Source organism: Cherax quadricarinatus, chromosome 91 (assembly GCF_038502225.1).
Source record: "Cherax quadricarinatus isolate ZL_2023a chromosome 91, ASM3850222v1, whole genome shotgun sequence".
In the NCBI taxonomy this organism is placed as follows: Eukaryota; Metazoa; Arthropoda; class Malacostraca; order Decapoda; family Parastacidae; genus Cherax; species Cherax quadricarinatus.
The window spans coordinates 11,425,716-11,445,975 of record NC_091382.1 but is presented as its reverse complement, the minus strand read 5'-3'; the positions used below and the strand labels follow the sequence as shown (position 1 = coordinate 11,445,975).

Below are 20,260 nucleotides of genomic sequence, written 5' to 3'. Positions count from 1 at the left end.
CTCTGGGTTAAAATTCTGAACAAACTCTTTTTCCTACCTTATCTTCCTAGTTATATTTTATTATCTGAGAAATAGGGTAAATTTTTTAGTTTTTGTGTGAATTCAAACTAAAAGGCAAGTATAATATAGGAGAAGCCTGGGGATGATCAATAAACATAGGAAATTTTATTTTAGTGCCTGAAATGTCTACATTGTTTATTTTGGAGTACAGTAGACCGTCATTTAATGGTGTAGTTACGTTCCTGAAAACGCCGTGTTAGGTAAAGCTGTGTTAGAAGAACTGAAGCACTTGTGGGAAAAATAAGGTTATGTTCCTGGGGGCCCCCAAAAAGCCAAACAACTTTTTTTAGACCAACAGATCTTAAAAAAATAAAAGTGAATATGTAATTGTAGTTCATTGTTGCAATGTATTATGTAGTTTTCACTGCTTAAGATTACAAATGCAACAGAAATAATAGTATTTCTTACCTAAATTGTGGGTGCTGGTCTTTGTGGATGATTGTGGAGAGTTATGCTGTGGCCCTATTGGGCTGAGGTGGATGGTAGAGGTTTTGGTACTAAAGTCGATGATTGTACTCGAATGTGCATAAATTCTGTAATGGCTTTCAGTTCTGTTTTACCCAGCAGTACATTATACAACTGACAGTAGGGCTTCAGCTGCTCTAGACACCGTTTCAGGGTCTTCTTCAATGAAAAAGTTTAACTTTAAGTCAGTAAGTCAGTCGGTCAGTTAATTAAGTCAGTAAGTAAGTCAGTAAATCAGTGAAGTTAGTCAGTCAGACAAGTTAGTAAGCCAGACAAGTTAGTAAGTCAGTCAGTCAATCAGTAAATCAGTTGGTCATCACACAAACTCATATTTACCTCATTCTTATGTGCTGAACCACAACAAGGTGGCAGCTTGAGCTGGGGAAATTTTTCCCGCACTAACAAACGGAACCGTGTAAAGCTAATTTTACTAAGTGTTGCATAAAATTGTGCCAGTTTTTCAGTCGTGCTAAAACCAAATTGTGCCAAATAAACTCTTAAATGACAGTCTACTATATATTTTTAACTTTGATTTTTTTTTTAATTTTTTATAAAATTGACTGCCATGGGGTAGTTCTGATAGTTGAATGGTTAGTTTCTTATGCTCATTTGATAGAATAGAAGACATACTAGTGAAAGAGCTAAAAATTTGACAGAATGGAGCATTGAAATTAGCTAATTTAAAAAAAAACTCAAGTGGGCAAAATCGCCAATAAGTAAGTTCCACTCAGACTGCTAGCTTTGCGCCTGAGTAATTCCATGAGTTTCCCATCAACTTTTTTTTACCTTTGGTGTCATTACCTTTAGAAAAAGATTCTCTTCCATTTCAGAAGTACGCAAATGCTGTCTGTGTCCAACGTACTAGTACGCACAATTTTTCGTACCCACAAATCTGCCATCTACAATGTTTTTGACAGCATAGCTCTTAGGGTCTCCCATCTTTTCATACATTTGAAAAAAAATCTAAGGCCAGCAGAGTCCTCACAATGTATCATGGTTAACTACTCAGGTAATGACTGTTTGTCTGACTTACTAGTATGAACCAGGAGCTGCTGTTTCACAACCAGCTTCCCTACCAGCAAACAGGGTGTACAGGTGACACAAAGGTGGCTTATTCAGTCCAGAGTTATTGGAGTATCATGATGCTAACAGTGGAATTCAGCCACAAAGCACATAAGTATATTTAACCCAGGGTAATCCAGTAAAGTCCAGCAATGTGAATAATTTCCATGTTTTGAGGAGTATTACACTCTGAAATGATTGTAATATAAGTATTCATTGTATGTGGCCTTAGAAGACCAAAATATTAAAAAAATTGAATAAAAAAAAAAGGTATATACCATATTTATACCATAACCAAGTAAAGTCAGTGTAACTTACAGTATACCATTGATTAAGATGCAATATATGATGTTTTCAATACATGACAGATGCAAAATTACGGCATAGCTTCGATTACGACTTAACCTGAAAGTGTTATATGAAGTGAAGAACGTAGGGAAAAAAATAGGGCTCCGATCCAGACACCTTAAAATTTGCTGAATCACTGTTTTTTAAATATGACATTGTATAAAATGATAGTCTATCTTGCCATACATTGTACCTGTGGCTAGTTTCGAGATTGTAGTTATCATTGCTTGTGGATTTGGATGTAGCATTGTCAGTATCTATTGTATTAGGGGCTTCAGTGTTCTGTTATGTGCCTCTGGTTTATTTTAGCTTGTGCCAATAATGTATAATCAGCAGCTTCAGGCTCCACCTTAGAGCAGTGCTTATAGATGTGTCACGATCCTGCTCAATGAAACCTTACCAATGACATGGAAATACTTACATAACTTGCAGTATTATATGACTGCTTGTTTACAGGTTCTTCTATATCTTCTATTATTATTTGCTTCTTTGTGGGAATTCAGTTTCTTGAACATTTCTTCTACAGATTGTTCATCATCCTTTACTAACAGTTCATGTATGTCTTCATTCATACCTTCAAAATCCTCATGTCTCAGTCATTGCCAGAGCTGCAATTTCCTGGATTGACTCCTTATATAATGAGGGAAACTACATAAATAATTCACCCAGGTTATAATGACACCAGCATGCATTTATGACATCTTATGTGCATAAGCACATGTATATGTTAAATTTATGACTGAACTCTGGCACACCAATGTTGGAGCTGTCAGCCACTGCTGCAATAAGTTTTTCCAGGATCTTGCATGTACAGTGGCACCTAAATGTCTTAACACCTTGTTCAAGTGGCTGTAGTGAAATACATTGCGTAGTAAAAGCAACATTCATATTTAGGTCCTCAGACTGCAAGATTTCAGGATGACTATGGGTATTATCATGAGCCAAGAGAACCTTGAATGTAAGATACTATACATCTTGACTGCTGGAGTAAGGTAATGGCTGAACCATTCAACAAACAGCATTTCAGTCATCTGTGTTGCCTTGTTAGACTGCCAAATAACAGGCAAATAAGGCATGGGGATTCTCCTTGATAAATTAGTAGAGGCATGCACTTGAAATCACCTGTTGCATTTTCACAGAGAAGCAGGCTGAAGTGATCCTTAGCTGCTCTGAAACCAGGTGCAAATTTTTCTTGTTTGCTAATGTAAATTCTTGATGGCATACCTTTTCAGCGTAACACTGTCATCAGCATTAAACTCTTGGTCAGGATTGTAACTGCTCTCAGAATAATTTGTGAAGTCGGAAGGGAAATTTCCTGCTATGTCATGATAAGCTGACATACCACTAAGCTTTACAGTTCAAAGTCAGTTGTGCCCTTCTAAAAATTTTAAACCAATACTAAATGTACACACTTGTGTATGCTCTACTTCCTTCTCATACACGGATTTATTGTAGAATATGACATTGTGCTTTATTTTTTGAGCACTAAGTGGGATAACCTTTTTTACCTCCTCAAACTACACATTCAGCAACTTTTCTGTCTTCTGTAGCTATAGTGACTTTATTATTCTTCTCTGGATGTCACATTCTGCACCAGCCATTGTATTAGTTCATTTCAGGCAGACACACTGATAACATCAACACTTTTGCTATTACTGCTGTATGTAGTGTTAAATTTGCCTGTATTTGACTGAAGGAGCCTGTTGAGTAGGCAAAACATTTCACCAATAAAGATGTTGTTAGGTAAGACACATATGCAACAGTTAGGTATCTTTATTCCGAAACGTTTCGCCTACACAATAGGCTTACCTAACAACCTGTCGGTATTTTATACCATTTTAATGTTCACCAATAAAGATATCCAAGTGTTGCTCATGAGGAATATTCTTCAACTTGTTCGTATTGTATACCATAAATAGGGTAATCTGATAACAGAGTGATCACTGTATGCCATATAGTGGAAAAATTAGTGTACTGTACCTAACTGGACATAAGGTATTTCAAAATATCCATGACTTGACATATTATGATATCAAGTACGTACTGTATATGTACTTTGGTTCTTACTCTGAGGAAAATATTTAAGTGTTTTTTAGTGACATGGGTATTTCATGGGCAGATTTGTGATAGTAATATTTACCTAAGATTTATGACTAATGATTATCTTTCTTCAGTTATACAGTAGTGTATATCCAAATTTGACTCAATAAAGTGGTTTAAGCTGATCAGTGACATTATATATAGTGTGGGCTGCATTGCCCAAACCTACCACTTGTGGAACACAGCTTGAATTATGAGTACAGTGCTTGACAACTCACATTGTTGCTGAAGTTTACTTGGAATTCCCACGTTGCTCCTGGTACTTTCATTGTAATTTCAAAAGCAATACAGCCAGCAAGATGATGGCCGATGGGCAGAAGATCGGGGATGGGTCATGGGAGCTACACGTCCATGTCACAGATTTGCAAGTGGAAAGAATCCTCAGAGTGAAGAGTGATCTGCACATAGGTGGCGTTATGCTCCGTCTTGTTGAGGAATTAGGTGAGTATTGCTGTAAAGTGCTTATTAAATGCAGTATATGTTATATGTATGCTTGTCCTTGTTCCACATAAAATTATTTAGTATTAATATGAGAAATAGAGCAAGCTCTGCTCTCTTACAATGCCTGTAGTGTGATACAATGGTGAATTTATGTACTGTACAATACATAACTAGGGGTAGAGTTACCTGCAGATGGCTTTCAGAGGTCACCATCCCCATGACAGTCCCAAATCAGGCTTCCTGGTTGATGGCTTGATCATCTAGACTGTTGGTGCTGGTTGCACACAGTCCAGTGTAGGCCATGGCACAGCTGATCAGGAACTAACTTGAAGAACTTATCCAGTTCCCCTAAGACAGCTAGGGGTCTGTTCTTAATTTCCCATATGTATTAAGGGAGAGTGTTGAAATGCTTTGAGGGGGGATGATTATCTTGGGTAATTGACATAAAGTAGAACCTTGGTGTTTGAATGTACCAGACCTTGAACAAACTGGAGTCCGAACATGCTGGCTTGTTTAGAATTCAGTTGGCGTCAAAATCCTTGCTAGTTTCAGAAGTGCTTTGAAGTGACCTCTGGCACAGACCTAGCCCTCAGAGACTTTTGGAAGAGTCAGTTCAACATCCTCTCATGTGTAAGTCTGATTAAAGCCTTGGGAGATGTTTCCCTAAGAAGGAAGTTGTGGCCTGACTCGGTGGCAAGAAGAGACTTTGAGGCAGAGCTAGTGGGTCACGAAATCATCTCCCTAGGTGGGTCTATGGGGTTAGAGGTGAACCAGGAGGATGCGAGTTAATAAATGTCCACAGCAAGGAACTCAAAACAACTCCAAGATCTCAAGGAGCAGGAAGAGGAACTGGCAGAGGAATTTTCTTCACCAAATGAGAAGGTTTGCAATGCCAAAATTTCCACTGTTGAACTTGAAGAGTTGTTTTTTAGTGGAGAAATGGCACCCTGACATTGCTTGGTGAACCACATCATCAGTTCCTCCAGTGATAATGTGGTTTAACACTTTAAGATTATGAGGGGTAGGCAGATGCAGACCACAGATTCCTTTTAAAACTGACAAAAATGAATGCAAAGGATTATATTTGTCTCCATCTGTGTAGGCCAGCAGTGGGCAAACTACGGCTTGCGGGCTTCATGAGGCCCATCCAAGATCAAGTTATGTACTCAGGTTATTTGGGAAGAAAATGTCAGTAAAAATTAAAAAAAAAAGTTACTACTCAAAGCCAAAAAATATTGTGGAACATTAATACGTTTCCCGCAAATGGCTAATGTGGCCCCTGCACTGAAAAGTTTGCCCACCCCTGGTGTAGGCTATATAAGAATCGGAAAGAATTGTCGTGAGAAGTGTGCCCAGGAAAAAGATCTTTTCACAGTAGCAGCCCCAGATTTCAAATTTTTTACTTTGACAACTTTTCACTCTAAAGTTTCAGAGCAAAATGTTTGTTGTGCTACATGTGTCATTTCTTTAGGTGTGAAACCTGTTGAGATGGAATTCAGCAAACATGTCTTTTAGATCAGAGTGAAGAGAATATTTTATGAGACATGACATGCTATTGGAGTGTGAGCAAGGTAATACAGGCGGGTCATCGCTAATCCGGCACTAATTTTGGCTAGCGTAATTTCAAATTTCCCGGGTCGCCTCACCAACCTGCCGCTACTTGCTGCATAAACATTGTTGGTGTCAGTAGATAAGACACATAGGCAACATTTAGGCAACTTTATTTCGACTCGAAATAAAGTTGCCTAAATGTTGCCTATGTGTCTTATCTACCAACCTGTCGGTATTGTATACCATTTGATAATCACATTGTTGGTGTCACTTGAAAACATAGGCTAGCCATTCAAATTTGTTTTTCTCCATTTATTGTTATAACCTGCTCACTTTAACCCCAGCCATGGCTCCAGTGAATAAAGGAAATGCTTCTCGTTGTGTAAAGCACGAACACCGTACATTGTCCATAAAAGATATGGTTGAACTTCTGAAAAAACTCGACATCGGTGTGTCTGTGAGAAGCTTGTGTGAATTATGCAATACTGGCTCTTTGGCAGTTGATGACATAAAGAAACAAAGAAAAATTACTCTGTGAAAGGAAAACAGTGAAGGAAGGAAAAATTTCAGAACTAGATCAAGTTCTGATGAAGTGGTTTAGGTTATGTGTAAGTGAAGATGTTGAGTTGTAAATTTCAGCTTTTCAGTTTGGTTAAATTTATTAACCCTTTCATTGTCGGTCCCATTGTATAACGACTTTGAAGTCACTGTCGGGCCTGTAGTATGACACCATGAACTCAGCTCACTCATAAGCTGTGACCAGTAAATTTGAGCCTAGATATGAAAGAATTCGTCCATGTGGTAAGTGTGTACTATATAAAAAAAATCCTGCAGCACGTAGTACATATGAGAAAAAACTGCGACCATTTTTTTTGATGTAAAACAGTGACTTTGCAATGTGTTTTCGTATGGTTTTTATGATTGTATTCTCGGTTTTTTGGTCTCATTTCATAGAATGGAAGATATATTACAGAAATAGAGGTGATTTTGATTGGTTTGAGAACGGAAAGTTCCTTGAACTTGAGCTCAAAGTACTGGAAATGCTCGATTTTTGCCGGTGTTCAAGAGGAAACAATTCACGACACACATCCAATACCTGTCCAACTGGACGGTCTAATACGCGGTCATGAATGGGTTGACATTATTTACACAGTTATTGCAGTAATGCAGTAGACTGCATAACAGCAAATCAATTTTTTTGTGTGAATAAGAATTCAGACATGCAAGCAACCATAATATAAGAGGGACCCTGGAGACATGACTATTGAACAGAGAAAATGTTATTTTAGTGCCAGGAATGTTTGCATTGTTTATTCTGGACACTTGAAATTGGCATCAGAAATTTGTGAAATTGGACCAATTACCGATTTCTGACACTATTGGGTAGATGAAATAGGTAAATGGGCGATTTCTTGTACTCCCAATCGACAGAATAGAAGGAATACTAGCAAAATAGCTATGAGTTTGGTCGACCGGACAATGGAATTAGCCAAAAATAGGGTGTAAAGTGGGCGAAATCGCCGATGCATAAATATCTCCGAGACTGCTAACTTTACGAGAGCATAATTCCCTAAGTTTTCCATCAAAATTAGTACTTTTGGTTTCGTTACCTTCGGAAAAAGATTGTCTATAATTTCGTGAGATAGAATATTTTTTTTTAATTCTTCGACAATGGGAGCAAGTTTGCTAGCTGGGGTCGCGACAGTGAACGGGTTAACCAGTTTGTACTGATTTATGGGGTATTTTAAAGGCAGCATGAGGTGGATAGCTGTTGGGTTAAATGTATTCTAACCTAACCACTCTGTAATCCGACAGAATCACTAATCATGCAACCTACAGGTCCCGATGATGCCAGAGTAGATAGTCAGCCTGTATCAATGAAGGGCCTTTGGGAAGCTGGCTAGCCAGCGGTGGTACACATATATACAACCGGAAACCAAACCAGATGTGCGTGACATAAGAGGGCAGGGAATGCTGCCGGCCCTACATAATTACACCTGTCAACACTTAAATCATCTTGTTATCCGGTATAAAAAAGTGGCCTCTAACATAAACCTATTAGAGGTTTTTGTTACTATTATGTATCTCCGCTATGTTGATAATCTAAGAAATAGGCAGAAATTCTGTTAAATTAGACAAGTATCTTCACCAGGTGCTAGATCAACCAGGCTTTGATGACTGTGGGTCAGCAGACCACCAGAAGCAACAGCCTAGTTGACCAGGCAAGCACCACACGAGCCTGGCTCAAGGCCGGGCTACGGGAGTAGAAAAACTCATCAAAATATATCACCCGGGGTCTTTTATCTAGTAGCGATGAAGTCACTGCGCGGATGAAGCGTCGTCCATTTGTCTGTCTCATCTTGTGGGTATTTTGTACTATTACCTATTGTTTTCCCGTGATTATCTGCAGCTGGCCCATAAATTGACTTGAAAATATAAAAAAGATAGTGTAATAACTAATTATATGAGTTATAGCTCTTAAAATACCTAAACATGATTTGACTAGGTACATGAATTCCTCTGAGCTACTAGACATCAAATTGCATAATTTCTGTTAACCACAGAAAGATCAAATGTAAATTTAGCATGAGCAATAGGTCATGCTTTGGGCAAGTCACATCCTGTATGACAGTGTGCTGTAACTTTTTACATTTCTGTTTAAAAACGCACGTGAGCAAACACTAAAACATGCATAAACTATACATATAGTTCTTGTAATAAATTACCTAGTGTTTGTGTAATTTTAAGCCAGTTTTCGGTATCATTTACCAAAGTTTATACCTAATTGTCCGAAGCTTTTTATATCGTGATAGTCAGACGTATGTATTACTTTACCACTACTAATTTGTGGCTGTGGATGGCGAGACGAGAGCTGAGGAGGAGGATGGGAGAGCAGTAGTAGCATCAACAGGTTGGAGTGCCATTAGTTTTTGCCTGAAGCAGTTAGTTTATTAGGCTCAAGGTCTATCAACTGTACGAAGGTTTTTGTGACCGCAAAAAACCTCAATTTAGAAATAAATATTGTAATAGCTGAAGCTAAATTTAAAAAATCAACGCCCTATATGTATATATACCAAGAGATATATATACCTATCAGTGTGTATATCCATGCCACCTGAATCAAGATCGTGTTAACTGATAAGTTATTCCCACCACTTGTGGGCCATCTGAGTCTCTTTTCCCATCATTGTTATGCTGATTTTAAAATCTCTTGCATTTATCATTTATGTTATTACCATTGAATATTTTCCTTTCATGATACTAGCGTTGCTTTCACTGCACTGCAGTATTTTTCTTGCGTGTACCTTATGTTAGTTATCCTGATTTTGTGTAGGTGCAATAAACATGAGAATATCTCTTCATAGTTATAGATTATAATTTGCTGAGCGGTTGTGTGATTAATTTTCAAAATGGAACGATTATACAGTTTGAAGTTAGTGGCCATTACAGTGTAGAATTTTAATCTCTCGCTTTGTAAATGAAGAATATAAAGGGGTCAGTATTTTTTTTTTTTTTGTTAATCTCTCTCATGTTGGCGATGTTGTGGTTAGAGATAGCTTAAGCAATCACCCATTGCCAGACGCTTAGTCACGGCTGGAGGCTCACTGAGGGACATCTGTGTGTATTTGTGCTACTCACAATGTTTTGTCAACATCATGGCTCTCTGCTCTCTAGTTATGGCATAGTTGTAGACATTGAGAATGTTAAGGAGCATGACGCGTTTTGTATGGCAGGAGAATATTAGAGCAGTAGCCTAAGACGAGAATATTTCAGTCAAAAGGCGAACTGATGAAAAATAACAAGGAATTCTACTAGGTAATAGTATCTTCTAGTCGTGGGTGGAGGATGTGTTATTAAGGATTAGAAGATGAGTTAGTACTGGCCGCCGATGGATAGCTAAATGTATGTTGGTTTGAGTGTTGAGGTAGCCGTGGCAATGACAGTAGTTATAAATCAGTGAAATATACTGCTAAGGGTAGACTGCAGAAATAATTAGTGGGAGGGGTTGGGTGAGTTGGAACTGACCACTATAGCCAAGTAGGCCTACGGTAGCGCTCATTTTTATTTATATTTCATATATCAGAGTCGATGGTGGCCTGAAAGCGCACACGAAACTATAGACCAAGAGCACTGACATTACACATCTATTAGTATCCATCAAATAATGCTTATGAGAAAAATTGCTTAACACGTGGAATTACAACATATGCACTACCCGGCTTCTGACCTTTACGACATAGTGTACTAATTTAGGTGGAATTACCGACAATAATGTACAATGATGTACCTCATACATCATTACTCATTCTGTATTATTCCTTAATCTATTCTTACCTCACCTATGGTATATCTGCATGGGGATCTAAAAGCAGTAAATGTAAAACCTGCAGTGACTCAACATATGTCTGCTGTTAGAATGATCACTGATTCTGATTCCAGGTAACAATCGCTGCCCCACCCCCCGCCAAGCTATGCAGAAATTTAAAATTAATCAGCACACAAAACATCCGCACTTACTACTGTGCATATTATATGTACAGATAACACGGATACAAATCGTGACTCGAAGCTAATGCTGTAACAATGTATAGACGCAAAACAAGAAATGAATACATACCTATTTGACATTCCGCGTATTCCATTCATCCTAACCTCGAACTCCATTCATATAAAAGGTTAAAAAAATATGAAACTCGCTGTCAGAAGCCTTTAAAAATTACCCATCTGCTAACTTCCTCGAATATACTGTCAAAAGCTTCTTATTCTGACGTGATTCATGAAGATAGATTATAGATGTCAAATTTAAGAATCTCCTCTCGATTGTCCTACTTGAAGCATCTTGCATACTCTTTCACCTCTTGTGTCAGTCATGCCTTCCCCTTCATTGACTTATTAGTGTAGTATGTTACTTTCTCCACGTCTTAATGTTGATATTATAAAAGAAGACAAAGTTTTGTTACATTTAACAATCTTGTAAACTTATCAACAGGCAACTAAGCTTATCAATGTTAAGTAGTTGAAGTTAGCTTCAGATTAGTACTACTCTTAAGTTAGCATTAAGTTATAACTACAAGGAAGATGACTGGCTAATGACCCTCACAACATTAGATGCTAAACAAGTGATACTCTTAAATTTAGTATATTTACACACTAGATGATTTTTTTTTAAAGGCACCGGCCGTCTCCCACCGACGTAGGGTAACCTAAAAAAGAAGAAACACAATTACCATCACTCACTCCATCATTGTATTGCCAAAGGCGCTTTAATATTACAGTTCAGGTGCCCCGCCCCTCCTTCAGGGTGCAAGCACTGTACTTCACACCACCAGGACTCGAGTCTGGCTAACCGGTTTCCCTGAATCTTTATAAATGTTATCTTGTTCACACTCCAACAGCCCCTCAAATCATAACACCACTTGCCTCCACTCCTATCTAGCACGCTCACATATGCATGCTGGTTGTCCAAGCTCCTCGCATACAAAAATCTTTCCCCTCCCTCCAACCTTTCCAAGGGTGGCCCCCTACCCTGCCTTCCCTCCACTACAGATTTATACATCCTCTAAATCATCCTGTTTTTCTCCATCCTCTCTAAATGTCCAAACTATCTCAACAGCCCCTCAGCTCTCTGGATAATAGTTTTGGTAACCCAGCACCTCTTCCTAATCTCCAAACTACGAATTATATAATTATCTTCATAATATTCACACCACACATTTCCCTCAGACATGACATCTCCACTGCCTCCAGCCTTCTCTTCACTGCAACAGTCACCACCCATGCTTCACACCCACATAAGAGTGTGGGTACCACTACAGTCTCATACATAACCCCATTTGCCTCCATGGATAATGTTCTTTGTGTCTACAGAGGCTCCGACGCACCACCACCTCTTTCCCCTTACGAGTCCTGTGGTTCATCTCGTCTTTCATACATAAACCTGTCTGTCGACAAGTCCACTCCCAAATATCTGAGCACATTCACTACCTCCATACTTATTTCTTCCAATTTGATATAAAATCTTTCATTACCTAAATTTTTGTTACCCTCATCACCTTTCTCTTTCCTATATTCACTTCTGATTTCCTTCTTTTACATACCCTCCCAAATTCTTCCTGAAATATTGTAATGATATTAAAACTAGTAAACAACACCTAGGTTTTTATTGGGAAATGTTGCCTAATAAATGTGTTAAGTGTTGCATGCGTGTCTTTATTGCATAGTTTGTCGGTATTGACACACCTTATACTTGGAACATTGCTGTAAAGTCCGTTTTGAGGTAAGTGAGCCACAGACTTGGAGAATACACAGAGAACTTTCACTACCCGCATCAATTGAAACATCTGAAATACTTGGAACGCTTAAAATGAGGGACTGTGCCAGAGTATAGTGGTACCAACACTTTTATGTGGGTGTGAGATGGGTTTGAATGTTGCAGCAACACAGCGGCTAGAGGTAGCGGAGGTGTCATGTTGGAGAACAGGCCAGAAAAATGTACAGTACTTTAATACACATTCTCAATATACTTGGCGGAATAATTTCAAATGTGTGTGAACCTGAATAATTCCTTACAAGAGCGGAATTCACGGTAGATAGCAAATCTTCACTGAAAAGCAGAGGTACAAAAGTACCCGTTTTTCATTAGAGATCTAACTCTTTAAATCCCCCCCCCCTCAAGGAAGGTTCCTTGATGCTGGTGAGAGGCTCTTGATCTAGGGAATTTGATCTGTGCTCCAGTTCCCTGAATTAAACCTGAATACCTTCCACATCCTCCCACAGGCGCTGTGTAATCCTACGGGTTTAGCGCTTCCCCTTTGATTATAATAATATTTTTAACCCCTTCAGATATAAGGGAAATTACCAGCAGACTCCTGTCTTCAAGCTGGAACGTGAGAAGATCCTTCAAACTGTTCCCGAGAGCCGTGGTGCCTACGTGGAACTGTCTGCCATAATATGTTAATATGCGTCACGAACATTAACAGCCTGACTGACCATGACATCGGCTAGGAGGCCTGGCGTTGGACAAGGCCGCGGAAGCGTTGATTTCCGGAAGTTGTACATGAAGGTATGCAGTACCGACATGATGAATTAGACACATATGCAACATCTGGGTATCTTTATTTGTAAACGTTTCACCAACCGGTGGCTTTATCAGTACAAACTCAAGGACATAAAGGAAGAATGTAGAACACAATAGAGAAGAATACCCAAATGTTCAAGTGTAAATTTTTTTCGTTTCCGGAAGCATCAGAAGGTAGGGAGGTGTGGTAACCACTGCCATGTATGAGTGGTGGGCGCCGCGCTCTACTGCTTACAACCATATCCCTTATAAAGTCAGTGACACTGGTGGTACTATACCTGTAGGAGGCAACTCCCCTCTCCCCCATAACTTTTCATAATACATCATATTTTTTTTTATCATATTTTATTAACTGTGCTGCTACATATTTCCGATTAATCTCTCTGAACTACAGAAGTTTTATTTTAGGTTACGTTGCTTAAAGTTAAATGAAATTTACGTAGTGTAAACATTAATGACCAACAGCATAAATAATTACATAGGCGGGTTACGTTGAATGGTAAATGCATACAATGCTTGTTATGTACGACGTGGCCTCGCTGTTGCTAGTTGCATTGTATGCACTTGTGATGTGATTAAGATGTAGAAAGAGTAATATGGAGAGTATATATGATGGAGTGAGCACTCTTAGTTAAGGATGTGTGAGAGCTTCAGGGAGGTTTTGTTTACCATTCACTTTACAACCTGAGTGATGTTATCCTACCTCAGGTCATTTCAAAGTCTAATCGTATCTTAAGTGCCGGATCACCAAGACATTGATGGGTATGTGGGTCATTGCCCGCCAGCAACAACAGTCTGGTTGACTAGGCAAGTACTAGACAAGTCTGGCCCAGGGCCGGACTGCGGGAGTAGGACAACTCTTGAAACCTATTAAAGGTGTACTATAACCTCCCAGGATTTTACCAACAGCAGTCGACTAACACCCTGGTACCTATTTACTGCTAGGTTAACAGTGGCGAACGAGTGTAAAGAGACTTGCTTATACTTTTCAACCCGCCCAGGATTGAACCTGGGTCCTTGGATTATAAGCCCGAGGCGCTACCACTCAGCTGCGAGCTACCTACTTGTGGCATTAGAGTCAGAAGTGATGGTGTTGGTAAAGATGCTGGTGGAGAGGATGTGACGATCATCCTGACACAGCTGTCCTCACACATCCTTTCCACAACCTTTGTGTTGATCTCCTTCTCATAAGTAGCTCCACAAACACCAGACTTAACTGCGTCACACCATACAACACAAGCACCACGACCCACCGATATGTACTGGGGCTAAGAGAAGTATAGACATTTTACTACGTTCATTTTCTTGAGGTTACCAACGTCAATTTCTTAACATTGGCATCAGAGAGAGGGGTTACCATCAAGACAGGTTACCATCAAGACAGGTTACCGTCAAGACAGGTTACCGTCAAGACAGGTTACCGTCAAGACAGGTTACCGTCAAGACAGGCTATCGTCAATACAGGTTACCGTCATGACAGGTTACCATCAAGACAGGTTACCATTAAGACAGGTTACCGTCAAGACAGGTTACCGTCAAGACAGGTTACCGTCAAGACAGGTTACCGTCAAGACAGGTTACCGTCAAGACAGGTTACCGTCAAGACAGGTTACCGTCAAGACAGGTTACCATCAAGACAGGTTACCGTCAAGACAGGTTACCGTCAAGACAGGTTACCATCAAGACAGGTTACCGTCAAGACAGGCTATCGTCAATACAGGTTACCGTCAATACAGGTTACCGTCAAGACAGGTTACCATCAAGACAGGTTACCGTCAAGACAGGTTACCGTCAAGACAGGCTATCGTCAATACAGGCTATCGTCAATACAGGTTACCATCAAGACAGGTTACCGTCAAGACAGGTTACCGTCAAGACAGGTTACCGTCATGCCAGATTACCGTCAAGACAGGTTACCATCAAGACAGGTTACCGTCATGACAGGTTACCGTCAAGACAGGCTACCATCAGGACAGGTTACCATCAAGATAGGTTACCATCAAGACAGGCTACCGTCAATACAGGTTACCATCAAGACAGGTTACCATCAAGACAGGTTACCATCCCAGTTATAGCAGATAAATATTAAAATCGAAGGAAGGTAGTGGGGGAAGAGTAGTATGGTAATGTATTCCTGAAGCGGCGGAAAGTCTTGGAGGAGAAGGTGGTAGCGAGAGAGTCAAGAGAGGTGCATTAAATATATTGAAGGTGGCATGTGGAGGTAAGAGGTTAATGGGTCGACTCCTTCCTGGCTCCAGCACACCCGTTATACTCTCCCATCCCTTCCCAGCTCACTTTAAACTCTTACTTCCCAGCTTACTTTAAGCTCTTCCTTCCCAGCTTATTTTAAGCTCTTCCTTCCCAGCTCATTTTAAGCTCTTCCCAGCTCACTTTAAACTCTTATTTCCTAGCTTTATGCTCAACATTCGCTGCTCATTAAAAACTCTTCCTTCCCAGCTAATTTAAAGCTCTTCCTTCCCAGCCCATTTAAAGCTCTTCCTTCCCAGCCCATTTAAAGCTCTTCCTTCCCAACTCACTTTAAGCTCTTCCTCTCCCACTTTACATAATACTTATTGACGTGGTGGTGTGCTGGGGGCTGGCTAGTGGTGGGATCACCCTGGCAGGGTAAACACTGGCGGGGTCACGCTGGCTGGGTAAACACTGGCGGGGTCACGCTGGCAGGGTAAACACTGGTGGGGTCACGCTGGCAGGGTAAACACTGGCGGGGTCACGCTGGCAGGGTAAACACTGGCGGGGTCACGCTGGCAGGGTAAACACTGGCGGGGTCACGCTGGCAGGGTAAACACTGGCGGGGTCACGCTGGCAGGGTAAACACTGGCGGGGTCACGCTGGCAGGGTAAACACTGGCGGGGTCACGCTGGCAGGGTAAACACTGGCGGGGTCACGCTGGCAGGGTAAACACTGGCGGGGTCACGCTGGCAGGGTAAACACTGGCGGGATCACGCTGGCAGGGTAAACACTGGCGGGATCACGCTGGCAGGGTAAACACTGGCGGGATCACGCTGGCAGGGTAAACACTGGCGGGATCACGCTGGCAGGGTAAACACTGGCGGGATCACGCTGGCAGGGTAAACACTGGCGGGGTCACGCTGGCAGGGTAAACACTGGCGGGGTCACGCTGGCAGGGTAAACACTGGCGGGGTCACGCTGGCAGGGTAAACACTGGTGGGGTAAATAAAGGGCAGGGTAAACACTGGCGGGGTCACGCTGGCAGGGTAAACACTGGCGGGGTAAATAAAGGGCAGGGTAAACACTGGCGGGGTCACGCTGGCAGGGTAAACACTGGCGGGGTAAATAAAGGGCAGGGTAAACACTGGCGAGGTCACGCTGGCAGGGTAAACACTGGCGGGGTCACACTGGCAGGGTAAACACTGGCAGGGTAAACACTGGCGGGGTCACGCTGGCAGGGTAAATAAAGGACGGGGTCATACTGGCAGGGTAAATAAAGGGCAGGGTAAACATTTGCGGGGTCACGCTGGCAGGGTAAACACTGGCGGGGTCACGCTGGCAGGGTAAACACTGGCGGGGTCACGCTGGCAGGGTAAACACTGGCGGGGTCACGCTGGCAGGGTAAACACTGGCGGGGTCACGCTGGCAGGGTAAACACTTGCGGGGTCACGCTGGCAGGGTAAACACTTGCGGGGTCACGCTGGCAGGGTAAACACTTGCGGGGTCACGCTGGCAGGGTAAACACTGGCGGGGTCACGCTGGCAGAATAAACACTGGCGGGGTCACGCTGGCAGGGTAAACACTGGCGGGGTAAATAAAGGGCAGGGTAAACACTGGCGGGGTCACACTGGCAGGGTAAACACTGGCGGGGTCACACTGGCGGGGTCACGCTGGCAGGGTAAACACTGGCGGGGTCATACTGGCAGGGTAAATAAAGGGCAGGGTAAACATTGGCGGGGTCACGCTGGCAGGGTAAATAAAGGGCAGGGTAAACACTGGCGGGGTCACGCTGGCAGGGTAAACACTGGCGGGATCACGCTGGCAGGGTAAACTGGCGGGATCACGCTGGCAGGGTAAACACTGGCGGGGTAAATAAAGGGCAGGGTAAACACTGGCGGGGTCACGCTGGCAGGGTAAACACTGGCGGGGTAAATAAAGGGCAGGGTAAACACTGGCGGGGTAAATAAAGGGCAGGGTAAACACTGGCGGGGTCACCCTGGCAGGGTAAACACTGGCGGGGTCACGCTGGCAGGGTAAACACTGGCGGGGTCACGCTGGCAGGGTAAACACTGGCGGGGTCACGCTGGCAGGGTAAACACTGGCGGGGTCACGCTGGCAGGGTAAACACTGGCGGGGTCACGCTGGCAGGGTAAACACTGGTGGGGTAAATAAAGGGCAGGGTAAACACTGGCGGGGTCACGCTGGCAGGGTAAACACTGGCGGGATCACGCTGGCAGGGTAAACTGGCGGGATCACGCTGGCAGGGTAAACACTGGCGGGGTCACGCTGGCAGGGTAAACACTGGCGGGGTAAATAAAGGGCAGGGTAAACACTGGCGGGGTCACACTGGCAGGGTAAACACTGGCGGGGTCACGCTGGCAGGGTAAACACTGGCGGGGTCACGCTGGCAGGGTAAACACTGGCGGGGTCACGCTGGCAGGGTAAACACTGGCGGGGTCACGCTGGCAGGGTAAACACTGGCGGGGTCACGCTGGCAGGGTAAACACTGGCGGGGTCACGCTGGCAGGGTAAACACTGGCGGGGTCACGCTGGCAGGGTAAACACTGGCGGGGTCACGCTGGCAGGGTAAACACTGGCGGGGTCACGCTGGCAGGGTAAACACTGGCGGGGTCACGCTGGCAGGGTAAACACTGGCGGGGTCACGCTGGCAGGGTAAACACTGGCGGGGTCACGCTGGCAGGGTAAACACTGGCGGGGTCACGCTGGCAGGGTAAACACTGGCGGGGTCACGCTGGCAGGGTAAACACTGGCGGGGTCACGCTGGCAGGGTAAACACTGGCGGGGTCACGCTGGCAGGGTAAACACTGGCGGGGTCACGCTGGCAGGGTAAACACTGGCGGGGTCACGCTGGCAGGGTAAACACTGGCGGGGTCACGCTGGCAGGGTAAACTGGCGGGGTCACGCTGGCAGGGTCAACACTGGCGGGGTCACCTTGACAAGCTTACTAATATGTTTACCAGACTTGTTATCACACGAGGGGGAATGAACGCCTTGGTGCTGCTCCACGTTTCTTAATCCTAACAGTTGGAGGCTCACTCCCTTTCCTCGGATCAAGCCTTATTGCATCCCATTTCTCAGTGGTATGAGCCTTACGGACTTGGCGCTTCCACACGAAAATTATCAAATTTTCTAAACATGTTTGAAACTGGAAGGGGGGAGGGGTTAGCCCCCGCGAATCGACAAGTGAACATAGCGATGCAACAATGGAAGAATGGAGGAAATAAAACGAATGAAATACAAGACAAACTCAAATAATTCAATACAGCGAAAATTGCATGTGTGAAACTTGCGATGATGGCCAAAGATCTCAGTTTCAAGGTTCACAACAATGTTGCTATTGCTACCGCAAGGAAAATGATAGTCTGGATAATTAGAGCTGACAGGTGGTGGTGAGCCAGTGATGATACTCTTGAAGTCACTTGTTCTCTCCAGGCGGCTGGAATTCTGCTGTATTACTACTGATGGTCCTCTTCAAGGCAGGCGAGATTGCTGAGCTAGAGAACCTGCAGAGACCTTTCACTGCCTGTATGCATTCAGTAAAACATCTGAGCTACTGGGAATGCTTGAAGTCCCTTCTGTGTTCCTTGGAACGTAGGCGAGGAAGGTACATAATAATTTATACCTTGAGAATCCTGGAGGGACTGGTCCCTAACCTGCACATCAGAATAACTCCGTATGTTAAGAAGAGACGTGGCAGATGGTGCTAAGTACCTACAATAAAAAGCAGGGACTCGACGAGCACATTAAGGGAGAACTCGAGGTGTGTCAGGTTTCCGACTTTTCAACGCCTTCCTTTCGCGTATAAGGAAAATTACTAGCAAACCTCTGGCTGTCTTCAAGAGGGAACTTGACAGATTCCTCGTGTCAGTTCCTGACTAGCTGGGCAGTGGTTCGTACGTTGGAATGCGTGCAGCCAACAGTAACAATTGATAAAGCCTTAATCAACCTGTAGGCCTGATCACTAACCGGGTCGCGGAGGAGTTGACCCCGAAAACATCCTTCAGATATGATATATGCATCTTTGCATATCGCCTTGGTCGATAGCAGTATTGACTGTGGTCTTGGTATATCCACAGACAGGACCAAAATCTTATCTCCCAGTGTCTACAACTAACAGTCTGCTATTCATCAAATCTCTTTCATTATCATTCTACGCTCATTTAACTTTTCACACTGCCCGACAATTGTGAAGCAATCCAGAACAAGTCCGTGAGGATAATTCGTAGTGCTCTAATGTGCACTGGAATCATTAAAATGCGGAAAGAACTGAAGCTGCTTACTCAGTATGAGAGAATAGTACAGATAAACGCAATCTTCTGTGCTAAGATCATGAAGGATCCAATGTCGCCAGCTTGGCTCAGAGATGTGCTGTTTCATTCCGACAACATGCCAGATAGTGTCACTGACACACCAGCTCAACGACATCCTTACCTTAAGACAGCAGTGAAAGAAACCAGCTTCGTAAATAGATCCTTGCTGCCCAATGAGCACCATGCTTACACTGATGGATCATTTCAGCAGACTACAGGTCACACTACAGCGACCTTCAGAATACACAAACGTAATAAGTATATAAAGACTAGCATCAGACTGAATAATTGGCTGTGTGCAACACAGGCTGCACTGAAGCTCAAGTAGGCGAGAGTCCATATTATGAAACACCAGGAACGTGGTAATATACATTAAAAATGACCTGAATAGTGCTCAGGACAGTCTTGTCTGGATGGCACCTCGTATGTTGAATGATAACGAAGCTAGGTGCTTTTGACAGGCTGGAGGTGTATTTACAGCTGGGCATTCCTCTGCCCATTGTTAAAGCCATCCTAATGAAGGATATCACCTCTAGTAGACTAAAAACAAAGCATATCCAGTTACCTGAGAGTTCTAGTATCAGGCAGCATAAATTGTCCAGTAGATCATGTAAGACGGTTACTTCCAGAATCT

General features: G+C 42.9%; 1 protein-coding gene across 8 annotated transcripts in view; it reads left to right on the top strand.

Moving 5' to 3' along the window:
• LOC128704930 (unc-112-related protein) overlaps positions 1 to 20,260 on the top strand; it is a 452,607-nt gene that overhangs the window by 93,425 nt on the left and 338,922 nt on the right. For 7 of the 8 annotated variants that reach the window (XM_070104378.1, XM_070104383.1, XM_070104384.1 and 4 more), the window contains exon 2: positions 4,110 to 4,476. The exons of the other annotated variant lie outside the window; for it this stretch is intronic. In XM_070104378.1, coding sequence (XP_069960479.1) covers positions 4,335 to 4,476 — 142 coding nt within the window. In that variant the 5' untranslated portion in view covers positions 4,110 to 4,334. The remainder of the gene's footprint in view (positions 1 to 4,109; positions 4,477 to 20,260) is intronic. 8 annotated transcript variants of the gene reach the window in all.